We start from the raw sequence: 19,661 nt of genomic DNA on the forward strand, positions 1-19,661 counted from the left end.
GAACAAAATTTATACACTCTTTTTGTACTTATAGAGTGCATATATGAGATATGATTTTCATTTCCTTTCCTGTTACGCATTGACAAGGAAAGTTTCAGATCTGCTTGAAAATGGCCTGATGTAAAGGCTGTAACCGATCGTGGACTTCATTAATTTCGAATTAGCAAATGAAGCAGTTTTTCTTTACTTGTTTTAATATGCCGGTTCTCTAGTGAAGTTCGTGCATTTCCTCAGTGTCATTGTTGTGGAATGTCCAATGGCAGTGCAAAAAATGTACAAATTCCGCTTGAAAAAAGGCAAAAAACTGAAAGAAGGCTAAGAAATGAACAAAATGTACGAGTAAGCAGCGCTCTTGGTATTCGAGTAATTTGCTGTTCACTATTGCATTTGACCAGCTTGGAGAAAAATCAGTAGGGTCTGTAAGTAGTTTTGCCACCATTGTAGCTAAACATAGGTTCATCCTTAGAGCTGACTGCACGAACGCAGCGTAATGCACAATTTCTTAAACTACTACTTACCCATTATACGAGCTACTGGGCCAGCAGTGCCACCCATTTCGTCAGGAACCACGTTTTTTGGTAAATACTCGAACAACGTCTGTGAGCCTGGTTCATGGATCACTATCTGGAAATCGAGATTTGACAGGTTATAACATACGAAGAACACTTGAATTTTATATAGTAGAAGAAAGATTAACCCTGAAATATCAATAGTAATGAACATACAATAAAGTGACTCCATCATTTTACGATTGTTAACAGAGACAAGTGAAATGCACATTAACGATATAACCTAGCAATAAGTATTTGAATGATATTTCAAGTTCATTTAAAAATAGCTTATCTATACATGATATTAATAAGGTGCGTGTAGTTTCTTTTGTACTGTCCATAAAGATTTTATGTACTCAGTCTTGTTTCCTGGGTGATGCTGCTGGAAAGGACTTGGGTAAGTGAATACGCACAGGAACAATAAAAAACCATCATGAAGATGATTTGGTAAAACCTAGCAAGTATCGTTTCTTATTAAGATGTACAAACACAATCGGCCAGAGTCATTATACAGGATCGTTGTCAATAAAATATATAAAAATAAGGACTTCATAACAATATTTAAATCATATGGCTATCTAAAACCCATAGCGTAAGGAAATAGCTCGGAAAATTATCCTCTATCAAACTTTCAAAATGCAAAATATCTCATGTGAAAATTTCTCTGGTATAAACTATACGACATAAAACGACGCAAAAAAATATTATTCCACAGCACATACATACAATAGCGAGATTTTAAAATAAAAATACCAATTCAGTGCATGATTAACTGAATACAAATGAAACAATGTATGTTTGTAAGTTATATCGGGTGCACTCATGTATGATGTCATCTAAGCCACAGTCAACAGTATCTAGTAGATTATGTTACGTGCTTAGAATGAAACTCAGGTTGCATATAGCTGGGCTCAAGACAGATGACGCAACGGCGTACGTATATTAAGTTAACGTCTACATATTGAGGTCTCTTGCATACCAGACGTATTCTAACTTTTTTACGTAATCTGTGGTCAGGAATCCTATGCAAGAGAGCTACTTCTGCTTCACAATGGCGTAACACCCATTACCCAGTATGATGGCCTCATTAGAAAAGTACACTCATGTTTATAAAAAACAGAACAACTTGAACAACTAGAGATAGGACGTTCATATACACAGGACATGTACATTAGTATGTTCTGCAGAAATGATTAACATTTCAGTCACCTCCGTTCATCATGTGTCCTGTTGCCTAGTACGCAGAGGGTCCGCCATGGGCCCTGATAACTCGTTCCATGGGCATTGGCGTCGACGCGTATAAGGCGCGAATGACGTCCTATGGTGTAGCCGTCCATGCTGCATTCACCTGGTTTCAAAAGTTCCTCAGCGGTTACAGCGCTACACCCGTCGTTTCACCATACCCATATATTTTCGACTGGCGCCAAGTCTGGCGATCTGATGCGGCAGGGCTAAAGGCTGAAATCCTGTGACACCAAGAAGGCACGTGTTTGTACAGCAATAACTGCTCGTGCACTGTCTCGCTGAGAAATAGCATCTGAGGTGTTGTGCAGAAAGGGTGTGGCTACGGGTCGCATGATGTCATCCACGCACGTCACACTGGTCACAGTGCCCTGGGCACGCACCAGCTGTGATTTGTGGTTGTGCTCAATGGCACTCTACGCTATAAGACCATGAGTTGGCGCTGTACGATTTGTGCGAATGCTGTCACTGTGATACCGCTCGCCCAACTTGCGGGGAATCAAAATGCGGCCAACGTTTTCAAACAAACAGAACTTTGATTCTTCCGAAAACACTATCACATGCCCTTCCTTTCCCCAGTGACGTCGTTTATATACCACTGCGTCTAACGTGTTTCAGCAGATTCGTCAAAGGTAAGCGAGAAGTGGACAACGTGCACGTGAACCATGTCGTAATATACGGTGACGCACTGTCACCCCTGATAGTGTAGGACGTGTTCCGCAATTGCACTGGAGCCGAGGAGGACGCAGATCTGTACTGTAATGCCGTCCGGATGATGTGTCGATCTCCTCGGGGGGGAGGGGGAGGACGCGGGGGGGGGGGGGGGGGGGTGGACTGGCTAATGCTGCCTGAACCTCCTCGTCGTGTTCTGCGGCTTGCGCCTTGCCTGGACCATTACGCACACGCCCTTTGCGCTGCCGAAACGCTTCGTCCCACACGAGCAGCAATTTCCCTGATGGATACATCATTCTTTCATGCCAATAATGCGCCCTCTTTCAAACTGACTAATTGGACGGTATAATTCGCGAATACGTCTGCAAGGCATCGAGCACGTCTGCACCAGTCACACTGATACCTTCGGTTTCACGCGACAACGAGAGCAGCAGGTACATTTTACCGGCAGGTGGTGTTGCGCCGCGATATCGATGTTGATCCTGAACCCACGGGCCGACGTGGTTCAAATACTAATCGTTGCTCCAGAACGTACTAATGTGCATGTCTTGTGAATATAAACGTCCTATCTCCTGTCGTTCAAGGTGTTCTGTTTTTTCTGAACATGAATGCAGATACTCCGTTTGCATATTCAAGAAAATCTGTTCCGTAGCTCTCTTTCCTGTCACTAAACCAGTCATTGCAGTTCGCATATGATGAGCAATCACCACTCCTGCAATTCTGTGAATCGATTCGTGTCGCGATTTATGAGAGGATGCTAGTTGTTTATCATCCTCAATGTTGACATGATTTCAGTGTTAGTCTGCCGTGTTTCTAAGAAAGACGTGGAGAACCAATCCGACGAGAAGTTAACAGAGGCACACAGTCACTGCAGGCGCTTTCCAGTGCCAGGATAGCGGTCGATAACCGGGAGCGTGTGTCTTGTATGTTCCAGGATGCCCAATTAGCGAGTTACTCATTAAGGTTATGTGAATCTAGCCTTCTGCACAACTGCCGCTGCTTTATATAGACTGATAATTCTGCTAAACCAAGTTCAGTAGCACTTGAACTGGCCTGTTCAATGATGCAAAGTGAATGACAACAATGTTTAAGACCTCCAGCAGCCGCAGCGATATACACTAGCGGCCATTAAAATTGCTACACCAAGAAGGAATGCAGATGATAAACGGGTATTCATTGGACAAATACATTATAGTAGAACTGACATCTGATTACTTTCCCACGCAATTTTGGCGCATAGATCCTGAGAAATCAGTACCTATGGCCTTGATACGTCTGGGTATTGAGTCAAACAGAGCTTGGATGGCGTGTACAGGTACAGCTGCCCATGCAGCTTCAACACGATACCACAGTTCATCAAGAGTAGTGACGCGTATTCTGACGAGCCAGTTGCTTGGCCACCATTGACCAGACGTTTTCAGTTGGTGGGAGATCTGAAGAATGTGTTGGCCAAGGCAGCAGTCGAACATTTTCTGTATCCAGAAAGGCCCGTACAGGACCTGCAACATGCGGTCGTGCATTATCCTGCTGAAATGTAGGGTTTCGCAGGGATCGAATGAAGGGTGGAGCCACGGGTCGTAACACATCTGAAATGTAACGTCCACTTTTCACGGTGCCGTCAATGCGAGCAAGAGGTGACCGTGACTTGTAACCAATGACACCCCACACAATCACACAGGGTGATACGCCAGTATGACGATGACGAATACACGCTTCCAATGAGCATTCACTGCGATGCAGCGTCAATGGTAACCGCAGCCATGGTCTCCGAGCTGATAGTCCATGCTGCTGCAAACGTCGTCGAACTGTTCGTACAGATGATTGTTGTCTTGCAAACGTCCCCATCTGTTGACTCAGGAATCGAGACGTGGCTGCACGATCTGTTACAGTCATCCGAATAAGATGCCTGTAATCTCGACTGCTAGTGATACGAGGCCGTTGGGATCCAGCACGGCGTTCCGTATTACCCTCCTGAACTCACCGATTCCAAATTCTGCTAACAGTCACTGGATCTCGACCAACACGAGCAGTAATGTCGATATACGATGAACCGCAATCTCGATAGGCTACAATCCGACCTATACCAAAGCCGGAAACGTGATGGTACGCATTTCTCCTCCTTACACGAGGCATCACAACAACGTTTCACCAGGCAACGCCGGCCAACTGCTGTTTGTGTATGAAAAATCACTTGGAAACTTTCCTCTTGTCAGCACGTTGTAGGTGTCGCCACCGGCGCCAACCTTGTATGAATGCTCTGAAAAGCTAATCCTTTGCATATCACAGCATCGTCTTCCTGTCGGTTAAATGTCGCGTCTCTAGCACGTCATCTTCGTGGTGTAGCAACTTTAATGGCCGGTAGTGTAGTAACATGGTGACGTCTTGTGTTATGTGTGTCAATGAGGAATAAATAAATTAAGGAGTGTTTGAACATGAGCGTCTTTATAATGTGCTTTCACGAAACTTTGTTACATTCGTGTCGTAATTCATACCCTAAGTGCTGATCAGCTTCACGCAAGGCGTACGCGTGGCTTGAAGTTGGCAGCATTACAGCCCAGAATTAAACATCCTTACCCCCATATGTGGCCGCAAGGGGCAGAAAGCTAGAGGGGCACTTGCTTTCTTGGAATGTGGAGTACATACTTATTTTTTCATTACAGAATTCTCATACTCTTCTAGAAGTGATTTTCAGCGTTTCGATAAAATCTCTTGTTTATCCTGCTGCAGCATTTGTGGCTAATCGCAGTGAAATGATGCTACAGTAATTAGAAGCTCTTTTTATAAAGCGTAACATCAGACACTTTGTTATGGATTATGGAGCACGGGCTTCATTCCTTTTGAATCGTTCTCCCCTCCGTAATAATGCGCACGCTGCTGTACTGCGGATCAGATGAAGGCGGAAAAAAGCCACTCCTGTGCGCCGTGCCGATTTCCGTTATGGGCTTCTTTGATGTACTGCGCCAAATTGCCTGGGAGCCGTATCCCAACTGTAGCGGAATGAAGTTTCCCCTCACACTTTCCAACTATAGCTAAGCGCACAGCTCCGTGACCATTGTATGGTTAGACAGAACTCCAGGTGCGATATCTTGCGCACTACGCTATTCCTGGTAACCGTTATTGCAGAAGCTTTGTTGTCATTACCACGAGAAGACCCCCAAGGGCATATTTCGACATTTTTTGTTTAATTTTCGGCTTTCGAAACGTGCCCATGCAGCCATCTCAACACTGTAAATATTTGACTACAGTTTGTTTTATAGCTCAGATTGTACATCAGTTTAAGTCGTGCCCTGCTACGAAGTTATATTGGTTTAACAATGGACAGCTTCCGTCTAGGGTTGCCATCCGTCACGAGATATCGAGACCGCCACCGTTATGAACCCTCTTATGCCTACATCCCTAAAAGATCAAATTTTGTTCCGATTTTGTAAACTATTGTTGAGAGATTGGCTCATGTTCTGAACCAACACCATTTTGGAGCAGTTTGTAAATGCAGCCTCAGCCAGTGTTATTTTTGTCAACCAGTTTATGTTGAGAAGGTCGTCTCATGGGTGGTGTTGCATGTTGAATATCCTGTGTCAACGATGCAAGCTGTTGTGGATTGGCAAGAGAGCCAACCCACTATGAGAAAAAGCCGAAAGGCACGCGTTTTAGCTCACGCAGGCTGCGTGAGGTCTGGAACAGGACAAGGAAGTTAGACTTTAGCAAAAAAAGGACGTAGCTGTTGGAATAATTAACTTTAATCCGTAAATGGTGAACATCGCTCTTGACGGTACATGTTTTACAGCATCAATAGTAACGTAATGGCGCTTTGCTAGGTCGTAGCAAATGACGTAGCTGAAGGCTATGCTAACTATCGTCTCGGCAGATGAGAGCGTAATTAGTCAGTGAACCATCGCTAGCAAAGTCGGCTGTACAACTGGGGCGAGTGCTAGGGAGTGTCTCTAGACCTGCCGTGTGGCGGCGCTCGGTCTGCAATCACTGATAGTGGCGACACGCGGGTCCGACGTATACTAACGGACCGCGGCCGATTTAAAGGCTACCACCTAGCAAGTGTCGTGTCTGGCGGTGACACCACACAAGCACCTCGTAAGTATAGAGCAGTCATTCGCGAAAATAACAGACTTCTCCAGTACTAGCGAGCTGACACTATTTAAGAAGCGCCACGCGGAAGAATCGGGCAGTTCCCATTGAAGAGCGATCTGGTAAGGCGGCTCTTTCTAAGTGTAATAAGTAACACGAGAGTAAGGTAGTAATATTTGAAGTGATTACTGCAGGTATGTAGGGCGTGAAATGTATAGCGACGTGTATTTTGATGACCGAAGTGTTTAGCGTCTAAGAAACTCATCATATCATAGCTTACGAAAATGCCTAGGGATGGAAAGACAAAGTGTCGGTTTTCGGATGATTACACAAACTAATGCTCTGTTGTCAGGAAAGGACGCACGATACGGATCAGGAAGCGGTGTGTGAGATTTGTAGCTATTTTATCACAGTAACTCACGGAGGTAAGGTTGACGTCACGCATCACATTTCTACGAAGAATAATGAAAACACATTCGCGGTAGCATCGACATCAAAACCTATTTCTACATTCATGATTAAAGAGAATAACGAGGAAGAATCGCTACCGCAGAACTAACAGCAGGCCGGCCGTGGTGGTCTAGCGGTTCTAGGTACACAGTCCGGAGCCGCGCGACTGCTACGGTCGCAGGTTCGAATCCTGCCTCGGGCATGGATGTGTGTGATGTCCTTAGGTTAGTTAGGTTTAAGTAGTTCTAAGTTCTAGGGGACTGATGACCACAGATGTTAAGTCCCATAGTGCTCAGAGCCATTTGAACCATTTGAACTAATAGCACTTTATAAACTTGTCAAGTATCATCACTCCTTCAGGTCTCTTAACTGTACCGTAAAACGGAATGCCGCAAAGTGTCCTGACTCCATAGTCGGTGCAAACCAGTCGACAACCAGGACCAAAGCCACAGCGATTGTTAAAAATGTTCTCTAAACACACTCCGTAACCGAATGCATAAAACAATTACAAGAAATTTCGCTTTACGGCATAGTGACCGACGCATCGAATAACAAGGCTGAAAATACGTTTCTTTAGTTGCCCGGTACTTCACTGTAACTGACTGAATCTAACAGAAGCTGTTGTAGTTTGATTCGCTGAATAACGAAACATCGGAGACAACTGCAAAGTTCATCGGCGCTGCCAGAGGAATGTGTTCACCAAATTAAAGGAGCACTAAGAAAAATGTAGAAGGAATCGGATGCCTTGCTCGTATTCCCCACAATACTATATCAAGCGCTGCTAGAGTCTTAACTGTCGGCGTTGAAATAATCGTCACGAAAATATTTCGTTTTCAGTACACGCGGTAGGGACAGAGTTCTGATTATACGTTGATGTCAGTCATCAGACACTTCTATTTCACTCAAAAACGAGATGGTTGTCGTTAATGTCCGTAGCTGAGAAAATTCTTGAGCTTTGGATTCCATTAAAACAAGTTTTTGACGCCACAGTCAGGCCACCTAAAGTAAATCAGATTTTTCTGCAATCACATCACTAATATTTACTTAATGTTTCTGCAGTCAGACTTGGCTCTGAAATAATACAAAAGGCCTTGAGAAAAATAAAGTCTTACTAAGTGAAATAAGAAATGTATTAATCGACACTCAAAGATGTATGAATGAAAGGAAGATTGCCAGTTTTATTGCCATGCAAACCAAGATGAATTAGAACAAATAAAAGAATGAAAACCCTAGCGAAGAAATAATCGAATGTTGATGATGTTAGGACAGCAAACAGCCACAAATTTGCTTTCAGATCCTATATTCAAAGGCTACCGTTATCGGTTTCGAATCGTTGTGATTCATCCTCAGACGGTTTACATGCTTTCTTTATGACATGTGGTGTGTTTTTTACAGATTAATTGTCGTGAAACCGTCTGAGGATGAATCACAACGATTCGAAACCGATAAAGGTAGGCTTTGAATAAAGGAACTGAAAGTAAATTTGTGGCTGGTTGCTGTCCTAACACCATCATCATTTGTCTTCAAACAACAGCCACGGTCTCCATCATGTCATCATATGACAAAATTGCAAGAAATAATCAATTTGATTTCCAAATCCGAGGAAGAGACAATGGCTTTTTGTACCGTAGCATTTGATTACTTAGAGAAATGAACTCTTTCTTTTAATAAATACCAAGTATTTGATTGGACGACACTATCTGAAACTCCTGATTGCGTAATGATTGAAAAAACGATTATATTCCTGACTAAAATGGTTCGAAGATTTCAGGCAACATTTGTTTTCAGGAATATATACAAAGAGCTTTTCAGAAACTAAGCCTAACTCGGAAGAATGGAAGTCTAAACACTCCGTAGAAGGAAGGTGGATTTCCTTTCTTAAGGCCTGAACGCAAACCCCAACTGCTAAAATTATGCGGTATTTTGTTTTTCTATTCTCGCACACAAAGCCACTGTGGAAAGATTACTTTCGTTGATTCCAACCCAGTGGACTGATGGAAGCAATCTACGGCTGCCTGTTTAACTACAAGCTGATTTGCACGGAGTTTTACAAATATGCAAAGGGAAAAAAGACCTGATGAAAAAGCTGAAAATAAGTGAACTCTACCGCAACATGTTCCGTATGATTATTTTCTAAATAAGAAATAATTATATTAAATAAATGTTTTTAAGTTCATTTCAACACCCTTATTTCAGTGTCTCCCGACGAGGTAATAGCTACAGACGACAACCCTAAGTTCGACGTAAAACAAGTTTTACATCCACAGTATTCTGAAAACAAGACGAAGATGGAAGAGAGAACGCACAGAGGAATTATGCTATAAAAGTTCTAATCGTAACACAATACGAAATGATAAATCAGGTACATATTTGGGATATTCCTCATTTCGCCACTTCATAATGTTGGAAGGAAGTGAAGCAGCTTAAGAAAGCTTGGTAAGTTAGTTTAGTGTATTTTGTTTATTCGTCACACTACCTGAAGTCTTCTCTAGCAGCCTTTTCTCTTTTGTAAAATCATTCAATTCCGATATTCTCGATTTGGATTCGGGGGACTAAGGCTAGTAATATAAGTTGTGTTTCAAGGCTTTTCTCAAATCATAATACTTATTAAGTTTACTGTGCAATTGTCTACATGTATCTGACTTCTGTATGTGCAATGAATTAAAGTGACCATGTTTCTGGGTGTCGAAACTGGGATAATTTTTATAACTGCTTATTGCTGGGAAAACAACGACGCTCTGTAACTGCAATACATTAGTAAATCTTACAAAGAAATGAATAGTAGCACCCAGTGACAATATAACAAGATAATATAAAATATGGGCACATCTTTTGCTACTGTATAGTATTATAATGTTTTTAGATCTTTAAAGTCAGTGAACAGGACCAACACTTTCTTAATATTAACTAAGCACAGCTTTTACCAGTGCGTTGTTCATGCTGCCATATTGATGTGATGAATAAATTTGATTCAATAGATGTTTGCCTCCCTTTGAGTTCAAAAAGTCGTAGATTTCTCAGATGTCCATATTCATCAAAGAAAGGCTCACCTGAAACATTTGAACAATTACAGAAACAGAAAATATTGTATGTTGAAACCTCACATGACAGAGAATTGCTTTTCTTTCTAAAAACCAGAACGTTTAGGCTTTCTGGCAGAACCTAAAGGCGGCAAGGGAAGTAGACTCCAATAAACGTAACTATCCCGGCCAGGAATTTCTGGTCACTTTAACTGGATAGGTACCAGGTTTCGTCGTACTGAAACTACTCAGAAGAAATTTATCATGCTGTGAAACGTGTACTTCGTGTACTTGATAATTTGTAGCTCCGCAAAGCTAAGTGTTTCCGAGCCAAACAGGCCAAAAACATTATAATATTGATAACTTCTCATCTGAACCAGCACCGAAGTGTGACTTTTGTGCTACTAGAAAACAAACAGCTGTAAATCTATCACTGATATTACTGATAATTATATAGACTTTTTCCTGATGTGGAAAAGGCACTATTAACTGGTGTTGCTTTTCCTGCCACTACATGCAAAATTCATTGATCCTTCAGTGCCCTAGGAAAAGTAAAAGTGCGGTTGCGTTCTAAAAAAACAGGTTATGTGAGTTGTACATGCCTAGCGTTCACAGAAGAAAAGTGGTTGGACAGTCTGATTTTACTAATTTTGTTATTGATAAATATGGACAACAGCCTCGGCGTTTGTTACTCGCCTTCAAATAAGATCAGTTGTATTATACTTTGTGTTGTTTCATATCACATAATTAATTAATAGAAGAGATATAACCTTCAAAGCATTTCCTAACATCTAACTCCATGTCCCGTGTCGCATTGTGTTTTGTTTTTCTAACTCTTCGGGAAGTTGGAATTCTACGTGACCTCTTCACGTCGTGAACATCTTCATTACCATTTGTCACTAAATGCTTCATTAGTTTGAATGTTGTGGCTCTCTGCAGTTGAAAACGTGACGTCATAGTCACCAAGGCTAACAGAGACTACCAGCTTGTACCGATACGTATTGAGTAGAACTTGGAAGCAAAAATTTTGCTGCTACGGGGAGAGACACGTTAGCATCAGTTGCTTGTATTAAATCTTGTGCTTTTATTGTTTTGATTATAAGAAATTATGTTTTTAAAACTTGAATTTGAAAACAGCATTTTGTGAATAATAATTTCGCATCCTAAATTTTATCACATGGTTTTAAAATGAAAACTTTGATTTTTATGGCTAGGCGAGGGTGGGGAAGGGGTTGGAGGAGGTACTTGTATGGTTAAGGAGGTGCGTTGCGGCATCTAACATTTTAGAAATTAAGCATTGGTGGACAGTAATCTAAGACAATACAAGAAATGATGAACATTTCTGATACACTGCCATTTAGCAACCGCTCAAAAATGAAGTACGTTAATCGCAAACACATCAGTAACCCATCAGGAGCGATTTCCGATGAATTAGAGAGCCAGTCACGTTCCACGTAATGAGCACAATGGCCAATTGTGAGACAGTTAAAGAATGTCAGAGAAAGTTATTGGCTCAACTGGCGCCAAGGAATTACTGAACGCCAATAAACGGATCCATATGATTAGTTTAGTGCCTATACAGCGTTCATTTGAAATACGATTGGGGACAATCTGTGCACTAATTTCGGCACCCTGACCTGTAAGATGCTTTGTTATCACGTCCTAGCCTGCCACCAAACGACTGACATTCGGGAGAAATAGGGTACCTTAGCAGCCCAATAACCACGGTTCAGCATTCCCCAAATCAATGTGCAAAACAATACACACGCCTCGGTAAGGCCGCGATCAATTTTCCGCTCAATTTGTCTGTTCTATTTCTAATGACCTCGACGTAAACAAGACGAAAAAATCTGACACTTCTTTCGTTTCGTCCACTGTCACTCTCATGGGACATAAGCTGTTTAGACGAAACTGTCTGTGTAGTTTGAACAAATCTCTAAACGAAAAGTATTTATAAATTAGTGCTCGTTGCCATTTTGGAACACGTAACAAAATAATCAGCTGTCCTAAATAACGTGACTTAGACGCCGTCCAGTTTTGTCGAGTCATTCATGCACACGCGTGGCAAAATGGTTCATGCACTTTTGAGAAACTGCATGGGGAACGCGCCATATAAACTTGGGAAGTGGTTCAACAGTATGTAGTTTGCATAAGTAAACTTGAACTTTCACGCGGCGCTATAAAAAAAGTCACAAACTGACCGATCCGGTGAATGAGGAAGCGATTCATCGTACACACATAAACCAATCAGGTGCTCAGTGAAACATTTTTTGAATGAAACCGTGATAACTGCTGAACTGCAAAGCATATTCAGATAAAGGTCATGGACTTGGAACGATGAACAGTAAGCTGAAATTCAAGAAGTAGGAGAATACGGAATTACAAAAGTTGAGACTGAATAAAATGTGGTGGAAATTCTCTGAGGCACTGAAGAAAGCGCTAAGGGAAAGTATCGTGAGTAGTAGAAGAGAAATGTAATATGACAAAGAACAAAATAGTTAGGGCAGGACAAGAAATTATACAAATATCGAAAGTGTAGACAAATAGTCTGTGCGTGACGTAGCGGTTACGAGAGCTTATGGATGAATGCAGGAAATAAAAAAAATCTTCCCAAAGAACAGGAAAGCAAGGGAGCAGATAGGACGGAAAGCACTAAAGGGAAGAAACAAAATGAGTGAAATGAATTGAGAAATGTCTTCCGAGTCGTCAGTGCGCCACTAGTCGAGACGCCTAGGTCACGGTAGCTAAGCAACGCTAGGCAAAGAGCTGCCACAAGAATTGGAATCGATATAACCCAGAGCACGGCTTACCGTTGTTAACAGCAGGTACTATGAATGGTGTAATTCTGATTCTATGCAAGATACACATGGGATGTGGCCAACATTTGCACTGTGGAGCACGTATTTTAAGTGGAACTAAGATAAGTGGGAGTAAGAAATGAAACGTAATATAAATAATCTTCAACAATGAAATCGGTCCCTTGTGTCAAATACCCAGAAAATATCTCTAACAACTTCAGAAATTTTGTCGGTGTAACTCTGGCTCCCCTATACGGTTTTAAGTATTTATTTAAGTGTGGATGTAAACTTCAGTATTGCACAATGAAGTCGTGGATTTCAAGCATCAGTGTCTCAGAACATCGCTTCATGCAATCGACCACCTCTTTCGCAGAACACCAGTGATTTTCCTCGGTTGATTCCAGTATACCACCATCAGAAACAGAACTCAACAATTTCGAGCAGAGGTACGTAAGCAGTTGTTCAGTTGGGGTGTGATCTGCACAGTACCCTGCAAATGGAAGGTGGACGGGGAGTGGGTTGGGGTGGGAAGTGAAGAAACTAATGTAATGATGTCAGCTCCATCGGGACTTCATGCAGAACCAGCGGCAACTAGTGAAAATTTGTGCTGAATTAGGATTGGAACACGGGATCTCCTGCTTACTAGGCAGTTACGTTAGCCACTGCGTCACTCACACACAATGTTTATCGTAACTGCACGTACTATCTTGGTACGCCCCTCAGTCGACCTACAATTTCACCTGGCGCTGCCTGCCCGCAGTATCCGTGCTGGTCCTCCACTCTCGCTACTTTGAGATTCCCGAGGGAGGTCGAACATAATTGTGAATCCTCACTGGAGGTGGTGGATTCATTGCGTGAAATCCTCAGCTGACATCAGTAGTTCTTTTCCTTTCCTTTCGTTTCGTTTCCCCCCAACACCTTCAATTTACCTAATACATTTCGAGCGCTGTCCAGCGCGACGTGTGATACCTCCTGGTGGCACTCAAGGCACGTGACGTGGTAACAAACATATGTAAGTGGAGCAGACAGGGGCAGAGGTATCCCTAGCGAAGAAATGGGCCCCAAATGGGGAAATCCATTGAGATAAGCGACTTCGACAAAAGGCAGATTATTATTACGTAGTGCCTGTGAACGAGTATTTCGAAAGCGGCAAAGCTGGTCGAATGTTCACTTGATACTGTCATGAGCAGCTACGGAAAGAGGTAGAAGAACAGTGGAACTACCAATAGGCGCTAAATGGTTGCACGTCCACGACTCTTCACAGAACGTGGGTTGGTTCAAATGGCTCTGAGCACTATTGGACTTAACTTCTGAGGTCATCAGTCCCGTAGGACTTAGAACTACTTAAACCTAACTAACCTAAGGACATCACATACATCCATGCCCGAGGCAGGATTCGAACCTGCGAACGTAGCGGTCGCGCGGTTCCAGACTGTAGTCCCTAGAACCTCTTGGCCATTCCGGTCGGCAGAGCGTGGGGTTTGGGGGCTTGTCTGCTCTCAGAAGTAGGACAGATTGTGATCTGTGGAATCTCGCCGAAAGAGTACAGTTCTGCTACTCGCGCAAGTGTTTCGGAGCACACCGTCTATAGCACATTGTTAAACAAGGAGCTCCGCAGCAGACCACCCCTATGTGTATACATATTGACCTAAAGACATCGCCAGTTACGATTGTAGTGGGTACTGGACCATCGGAATTTGTCCTTCGATAAATGGAAACGTGCTGGCTCTTCTGTTGAATCACAGTTTTGCTACAATAGGTCGCTTTTCGACACCACAAACGCCGTCATCCATGTGAACGGGAACTCGAAACGTGCAGCGCAGCACGGACACAGTCTAGTGAGAACAATATTATGCTGAGGCAGATATTCTTCTGCGCTTGCATGGGACCTGTGGTAGTACTCGAAGATTCGCTGACTGCTGCGAACCACCTGCACCCTTTCACGTTCGGTATCTTCCCCGACGGAGATGTAATCTTTCAGAAGTGAAATTGTCTGTGGCTCGGAGCCAGAACCGTGCTAGCTACAGTGGTTTTAGGATCATTAGTGATGTCTCGGTGACCAAATCTAAATCCCATGGAACTCACCTGGGTCGCTATCGGGCACCATCACCGCGCACGCAAATCAACGGCACCTTACTTACGCGAATTACGTGTCCTGCGCGTGGACATCTAACGCTGCATACTTCCACAGACCTACCAACAAACAGTCAGTTCTCTGGTACACAGAAGCGGTGATGTATTTCGTTCCAAAAACGGACGAACAAGCTACTAAGCAGGTGGACATAATGTTATGGCTCATCAGTTATCTATCACGGTTGCGTATTCCGCGTCATATTTGTCCTTTCGTACATGTCCGAATGAACAGACACCATGCTTTCATATAATGACTGTAATCGAGTGTTTTCTTTACAAACAGTAGCTGTCTCTCAGGTGTCTTATGTAAATATTTAATCAGTATAATAAAAAAATGGTTAATGCTGCCAACAAGAATCCATTTGGTTACTATGGAATGTAGCATTTTGAATATCACACGTGGAAACCAATTCGTGATAACATGGTAAATTTTTTGAGGTCCGCTCGCTCTGACTGATTATTACACTACTCGCCATTAAAACGGCTACACCATGAAGATGACATGCCACAGACGCCAAATTTAAGCAACAGGAAGAAGATGCTATAATATGCAAATGATTAGCTTTTCAGAGTATTCACACAAGACTGGCGCTGGTGGTGACTCCTACAACGTGCTGACATGAGGAAACTTTCCAACCAATTTCCCACTTTGATAAAGGGCGGATTGTGGCCTATAGCGATTGCCGTTTATCGTATCACGACATTGCTGCTCGCGTTGGTCGAGATCCCATGACTGTTAGCAGAATATGGTATCGGTGGGCTCAGGAGGGTAATACGGAACGCCGTGCTGGATGCCAACGGCCTCGTATCACTAGCAGTCGAGATGACAGGCATCCTATCTGCAATGCTGTTAACGTATCGTGCAGCCACGTCTCGATCCATGAGTCAACACATGGCTACGTTTGCAAGACAACAACCAACTGCACGAACAGTTGGACGACGTTTGCAGCAGCATGGACTGTCAGCTCGGAGACCATAGCTGCGGTTACTCTTGACGCAGCATCACAGACAGGAGCGCCTGCGATAGTGTACTCAACAACGAACCTGGGTGCACGAATGGCAAAACGTCATTTTTTCGGATGAATCCAGGTTCTGTTTACAGCATCATGACGGTTGCATCCGTGTTTGGCGACATCTCGGTGAAGGCACATTGGAAGCGTGTATTCGTCATCGCCATACTGGCGTATCACCCGGCGTGATAGTATGGGCTGCCATTGGTTACACGTCTCGGTCACCTCTTTTTCGCATTGACGGCACTTTGAACAGTGGACGTTACATTTCAGATGTGTTACGACTCGTGGCTCTACCCTTCATTCGATTCCTGCGAAACCCTACAATTCAGCAGTATAATGCACGACCGCATGCTGCAGATCCTGTACGGGCCTCTCTGGATTCAGAAAATATTCGACTGCTGCCCTGGCCAGCACATTCTCCAGATCTCTCACCAATTTAAAACGTCTGGTCAATGGTGGCCGAGCAGCTGGCTCGTTACAATACGCCAGTCACTACTCTTGACGAACTTTGGTATCGTGTTGAAGCTGCATGGGCAGCTATACCTGTACACGCCATCCATGTTTTGTTTGACTCAATGTCCAGGCGTATCAAGGCCGTTATTACGGCCAGAGGTGGTTGTTCTGGGCACTGATTTCTCAGGATCTATGCACCTAAATTGCGTGGAAATGTAATCACATGTCAGTTCTAGTGCAATATATTTGTCCAATGAGTACCCGTTTATCACTTACATTTCTTCTTGGTGTAGCAATTTTAATGGCCAGTAGTGTATATTCTCAACTGACATCGTTTCGACGTTGGTCCTTACGTGTGCGAATATCATCTGATATAAATCATTAACACTAAAAGCGCTCTCGTAAATACCATAGCTTGCACATTGTGAAAAATAATTGCGATTTTGAGTCACAGAGACGGACATTGTTAGTGGTGCTCTAAAGTATGGATTGATTGATAGCCTTACCTGAAACAATGCGTGGTGTGGGGTTTTTATGGCCAGCGTCTTTGACTCTTAGTGGTGGCGCCATCCTGGCCCGGAAACCGGAGTTAAAGGTGTAGAACGGCGGTCCGTCTGAGTTGGCACGAGGAGACGGCAGCCTTCTCCTGGACAAGCTCAGTACGGATTGCGTGCGCATTTGTCTGGCTAAAGGCATCATTGAACTTTATCCACATTTCCAGGTCGGCATTGCAAATAGAGGTGTCGTGGAACTGTGACCTGAGGTTTTGTACGACAGTGGTACGCTGGGTGGCCTGTGGGCGGCAAACGATTACAGTTACGCTGTATAACGTGTGTCTATGTTTCTAGTTACGCAGCCTGTTGTTGGTACTGGTGATGACAAGTGAGTATTCTGTTGACATTTTTCTGCTAATGGTTGTGATTACATCACGCTGCTGAATCTCTTAGGAGCACTTAAAAATTCGTATGTTAGATCGAGCCGTTTCTCACTTCGTCATAACCTTTCTGATTATATGTGTCATATGCCACACGTGACAGGCGGATGCAAAATGAGGTATTTCTGTGTGATATAAGCATTACAATGACAAACGTTCAAATGTATACGCATGTAGTAACTGGTATTTAAGTATGATGAAAGGGTATCCCTCTATTTAAGAAAAAAAGAGCGTTGGTTTTTTACTCGTGCTGTTAGGACACGATGCTTGAGCTTACTCTCTTTCCAGGTGTGTTTGATACTTGTGTAAAGTTCTAGTGCTATATGACAAACTAAATTGTAATATGTTATCAGTCTGTTACTGTTGGGAAAAGTTGTTGTGTATGTAGCCGGTTTGAAGCTGCTGGGGCGCATGGGTTGTCAACCAAACTGGGGTCAAATGAAATTTACTAGTCTTTCTCGAATGTTGGTAATGTAATGTAACCTTAAAGGTTGTTAATGTTACCTTATTGTGACATTGTGTAAGATGCTTTCATTGCCTGGTGTGCGACGGGTGGAAATAAATTGTAAAGAATTCATTAATTACTATTTCATGATTAGCAGAAAACTGTGCCTGTTGCATTGAGTCGTGTAAGTAATTACTATTGTTTTACGGTTCTTCTGGTCAAGAACTTTCAGTACACTTTAACTGCGTAAATAATCATTATCCTTTCCTAATGTTTTGGTTTAGTAATTTCAAGTAAATTAAAATTTTAGAAGAAAGTAGTTACTTTTAGTTGCGAGTTACCACAAATTGTTTCATCGAAAGTTATTTGCTAAATATCCACTGCAACATATCATCCACAGAAGATGTGCCGAAAAACACAAGACTTTGATTAATGATTTAATAATTTGTAATCATTGGTGAATGTTTAGTTTTAATAAAAATATGAAACGTCAGAGCCCATTTCTAACACCCAGTGTTCGCTCCGTATATCCTTCTGGTGCACAGATGGTGGCAAGGTAAGTATCTGGTGTGGTAGGGTGGACTGACACTCTGTTCTTCAGATTGCTGTTCTTTGTGTTCTGTTTCAGTTGGGCTATGGCGACGCTGAGAGACCCTACATGCTTCCAGAGAGCTGAGGTCTTGTACGAAGTTCAAAAAAGAGACTATGGATTTACAAAGAACAGTGGATGAATTAGTGCAGCAATAACGACTAGAGGCACTTTTTCAACATTATGAACACAGGTTAACGGATGAGGCAGGAGTGGCAGGAGATGTCGTTTCTTCATTACAACCACTAACGATAGAGATTGGTCAACGGTTAGTTGGGATAGTTGTGTATAAAAAGTTCCTCAAATGGAAAAATCTCAGATGTAAATATCGGAAAATCAGGGGAAGGTGAGGAATAATTACACTGAGTCGTCTAATCCGTTACAGGAGTATACTCTAAGGTGTAAAAATTTTACAGATAACTCTCTTGTGCGAATAGTAGAGTTTTAGTATTATTGGTAGATGTCCAAGAATAGGACATATAACCACCTTGTCGGAGACGGAATTGTTACGGTTATTAACCGCTGATTTGGAAGGAACCTTGAGAGAGTGGATATTAGAATCATTAGAAAACGATAATAGAATATATGAGTTGCGAAGGAACATTTGTAATAATGTGATACCACCGCGGGCCTTTCAAGACTCAGTATATGCACGATATGGAAAGAAATAGCTGTGGAAGGAATCCACTGACGCATACGAAACTAGAATTCGTAACACAGTAAAAGTATTATGCCTCCAGTACACGGAGACACAAATAATGAGCCCCATTTCGTTGCCATTAAATTGCAAGATAGAAACACAGTGGTTTTCTGCACAGCAACTCCCACATCTCAACAACTTCATGAACTAGTACCCAAATACCGGCTACATCATATGTCGATGATATGAGACAGGATTGTACCGGACACATTACACCAAATTATAATAGAGCGGCGGAACGGATTCTACTCAGTTATACGAAACAAGTGCTGAGTTGTGGGGAAACGTTACAAGTGCGACGTAAGTGTGGATAAATGTGGACTTAATAAAGAGAGGCGTACTACAGACTGACGGTGGGAAACGAGGGCCGTTAGCAATATTATGAAACGTATCCCTCAAGTCAGGTTCATACAGGGAATTACTGACAGAGAACATAAGAATGTACGTTTAGTATATTGCCAGGAGGAGCCAGTTTGTGCTTTAGTTGACCCAGGAAGTGCGATAACGCCGGTGAACGAATAATGGTACACATTAGGTGGACTGATAAGGTAAGAATTAGGAGATCCTGCACAGAATCGTAA

General features: G+C 42.7%; 1 protein-coding gene across 1 annotated transcript in view; it reads right to left on the reverse strand.

Moving 5' to 3' along the window:
* LOC124612725 (alpha-tocopherol transfer protein-like) overlaps positions 1 to 19,661 on the reverse strand; it is a 59,290-nt gene that overhangs the window by 14,389 nt on the left and 25,240 nt on the right. The window contains exon 6 of the mRNA XM_047141092.1: positions 519 to 624. Within this exon, the coding sequence (XP_046997048.1) occupies positions 519 to 624 (106 nt within the window). The remainder of the gene's footprint in view (positions 1 to 518; positions 625 to 19,661) is intronic.

The sequence above is a fragment of the Schistocerca americana genome, chromosome 4 (genome assembly GCF_021461395.2).
Source record: "Schistocerca americana isolate TAMUIC-IGC-003095 chromosome 4, iqSchAmer2.1, whole genome shotgun sequence".
In the NCBI taxonomy this organism is placed as follows: domain Eukaryota; kingdom Metazoa; phylum Arthropoda; class Insecta; order Orthoptera; family Acrididae; genus Schistocerca; species Schistocerca americana.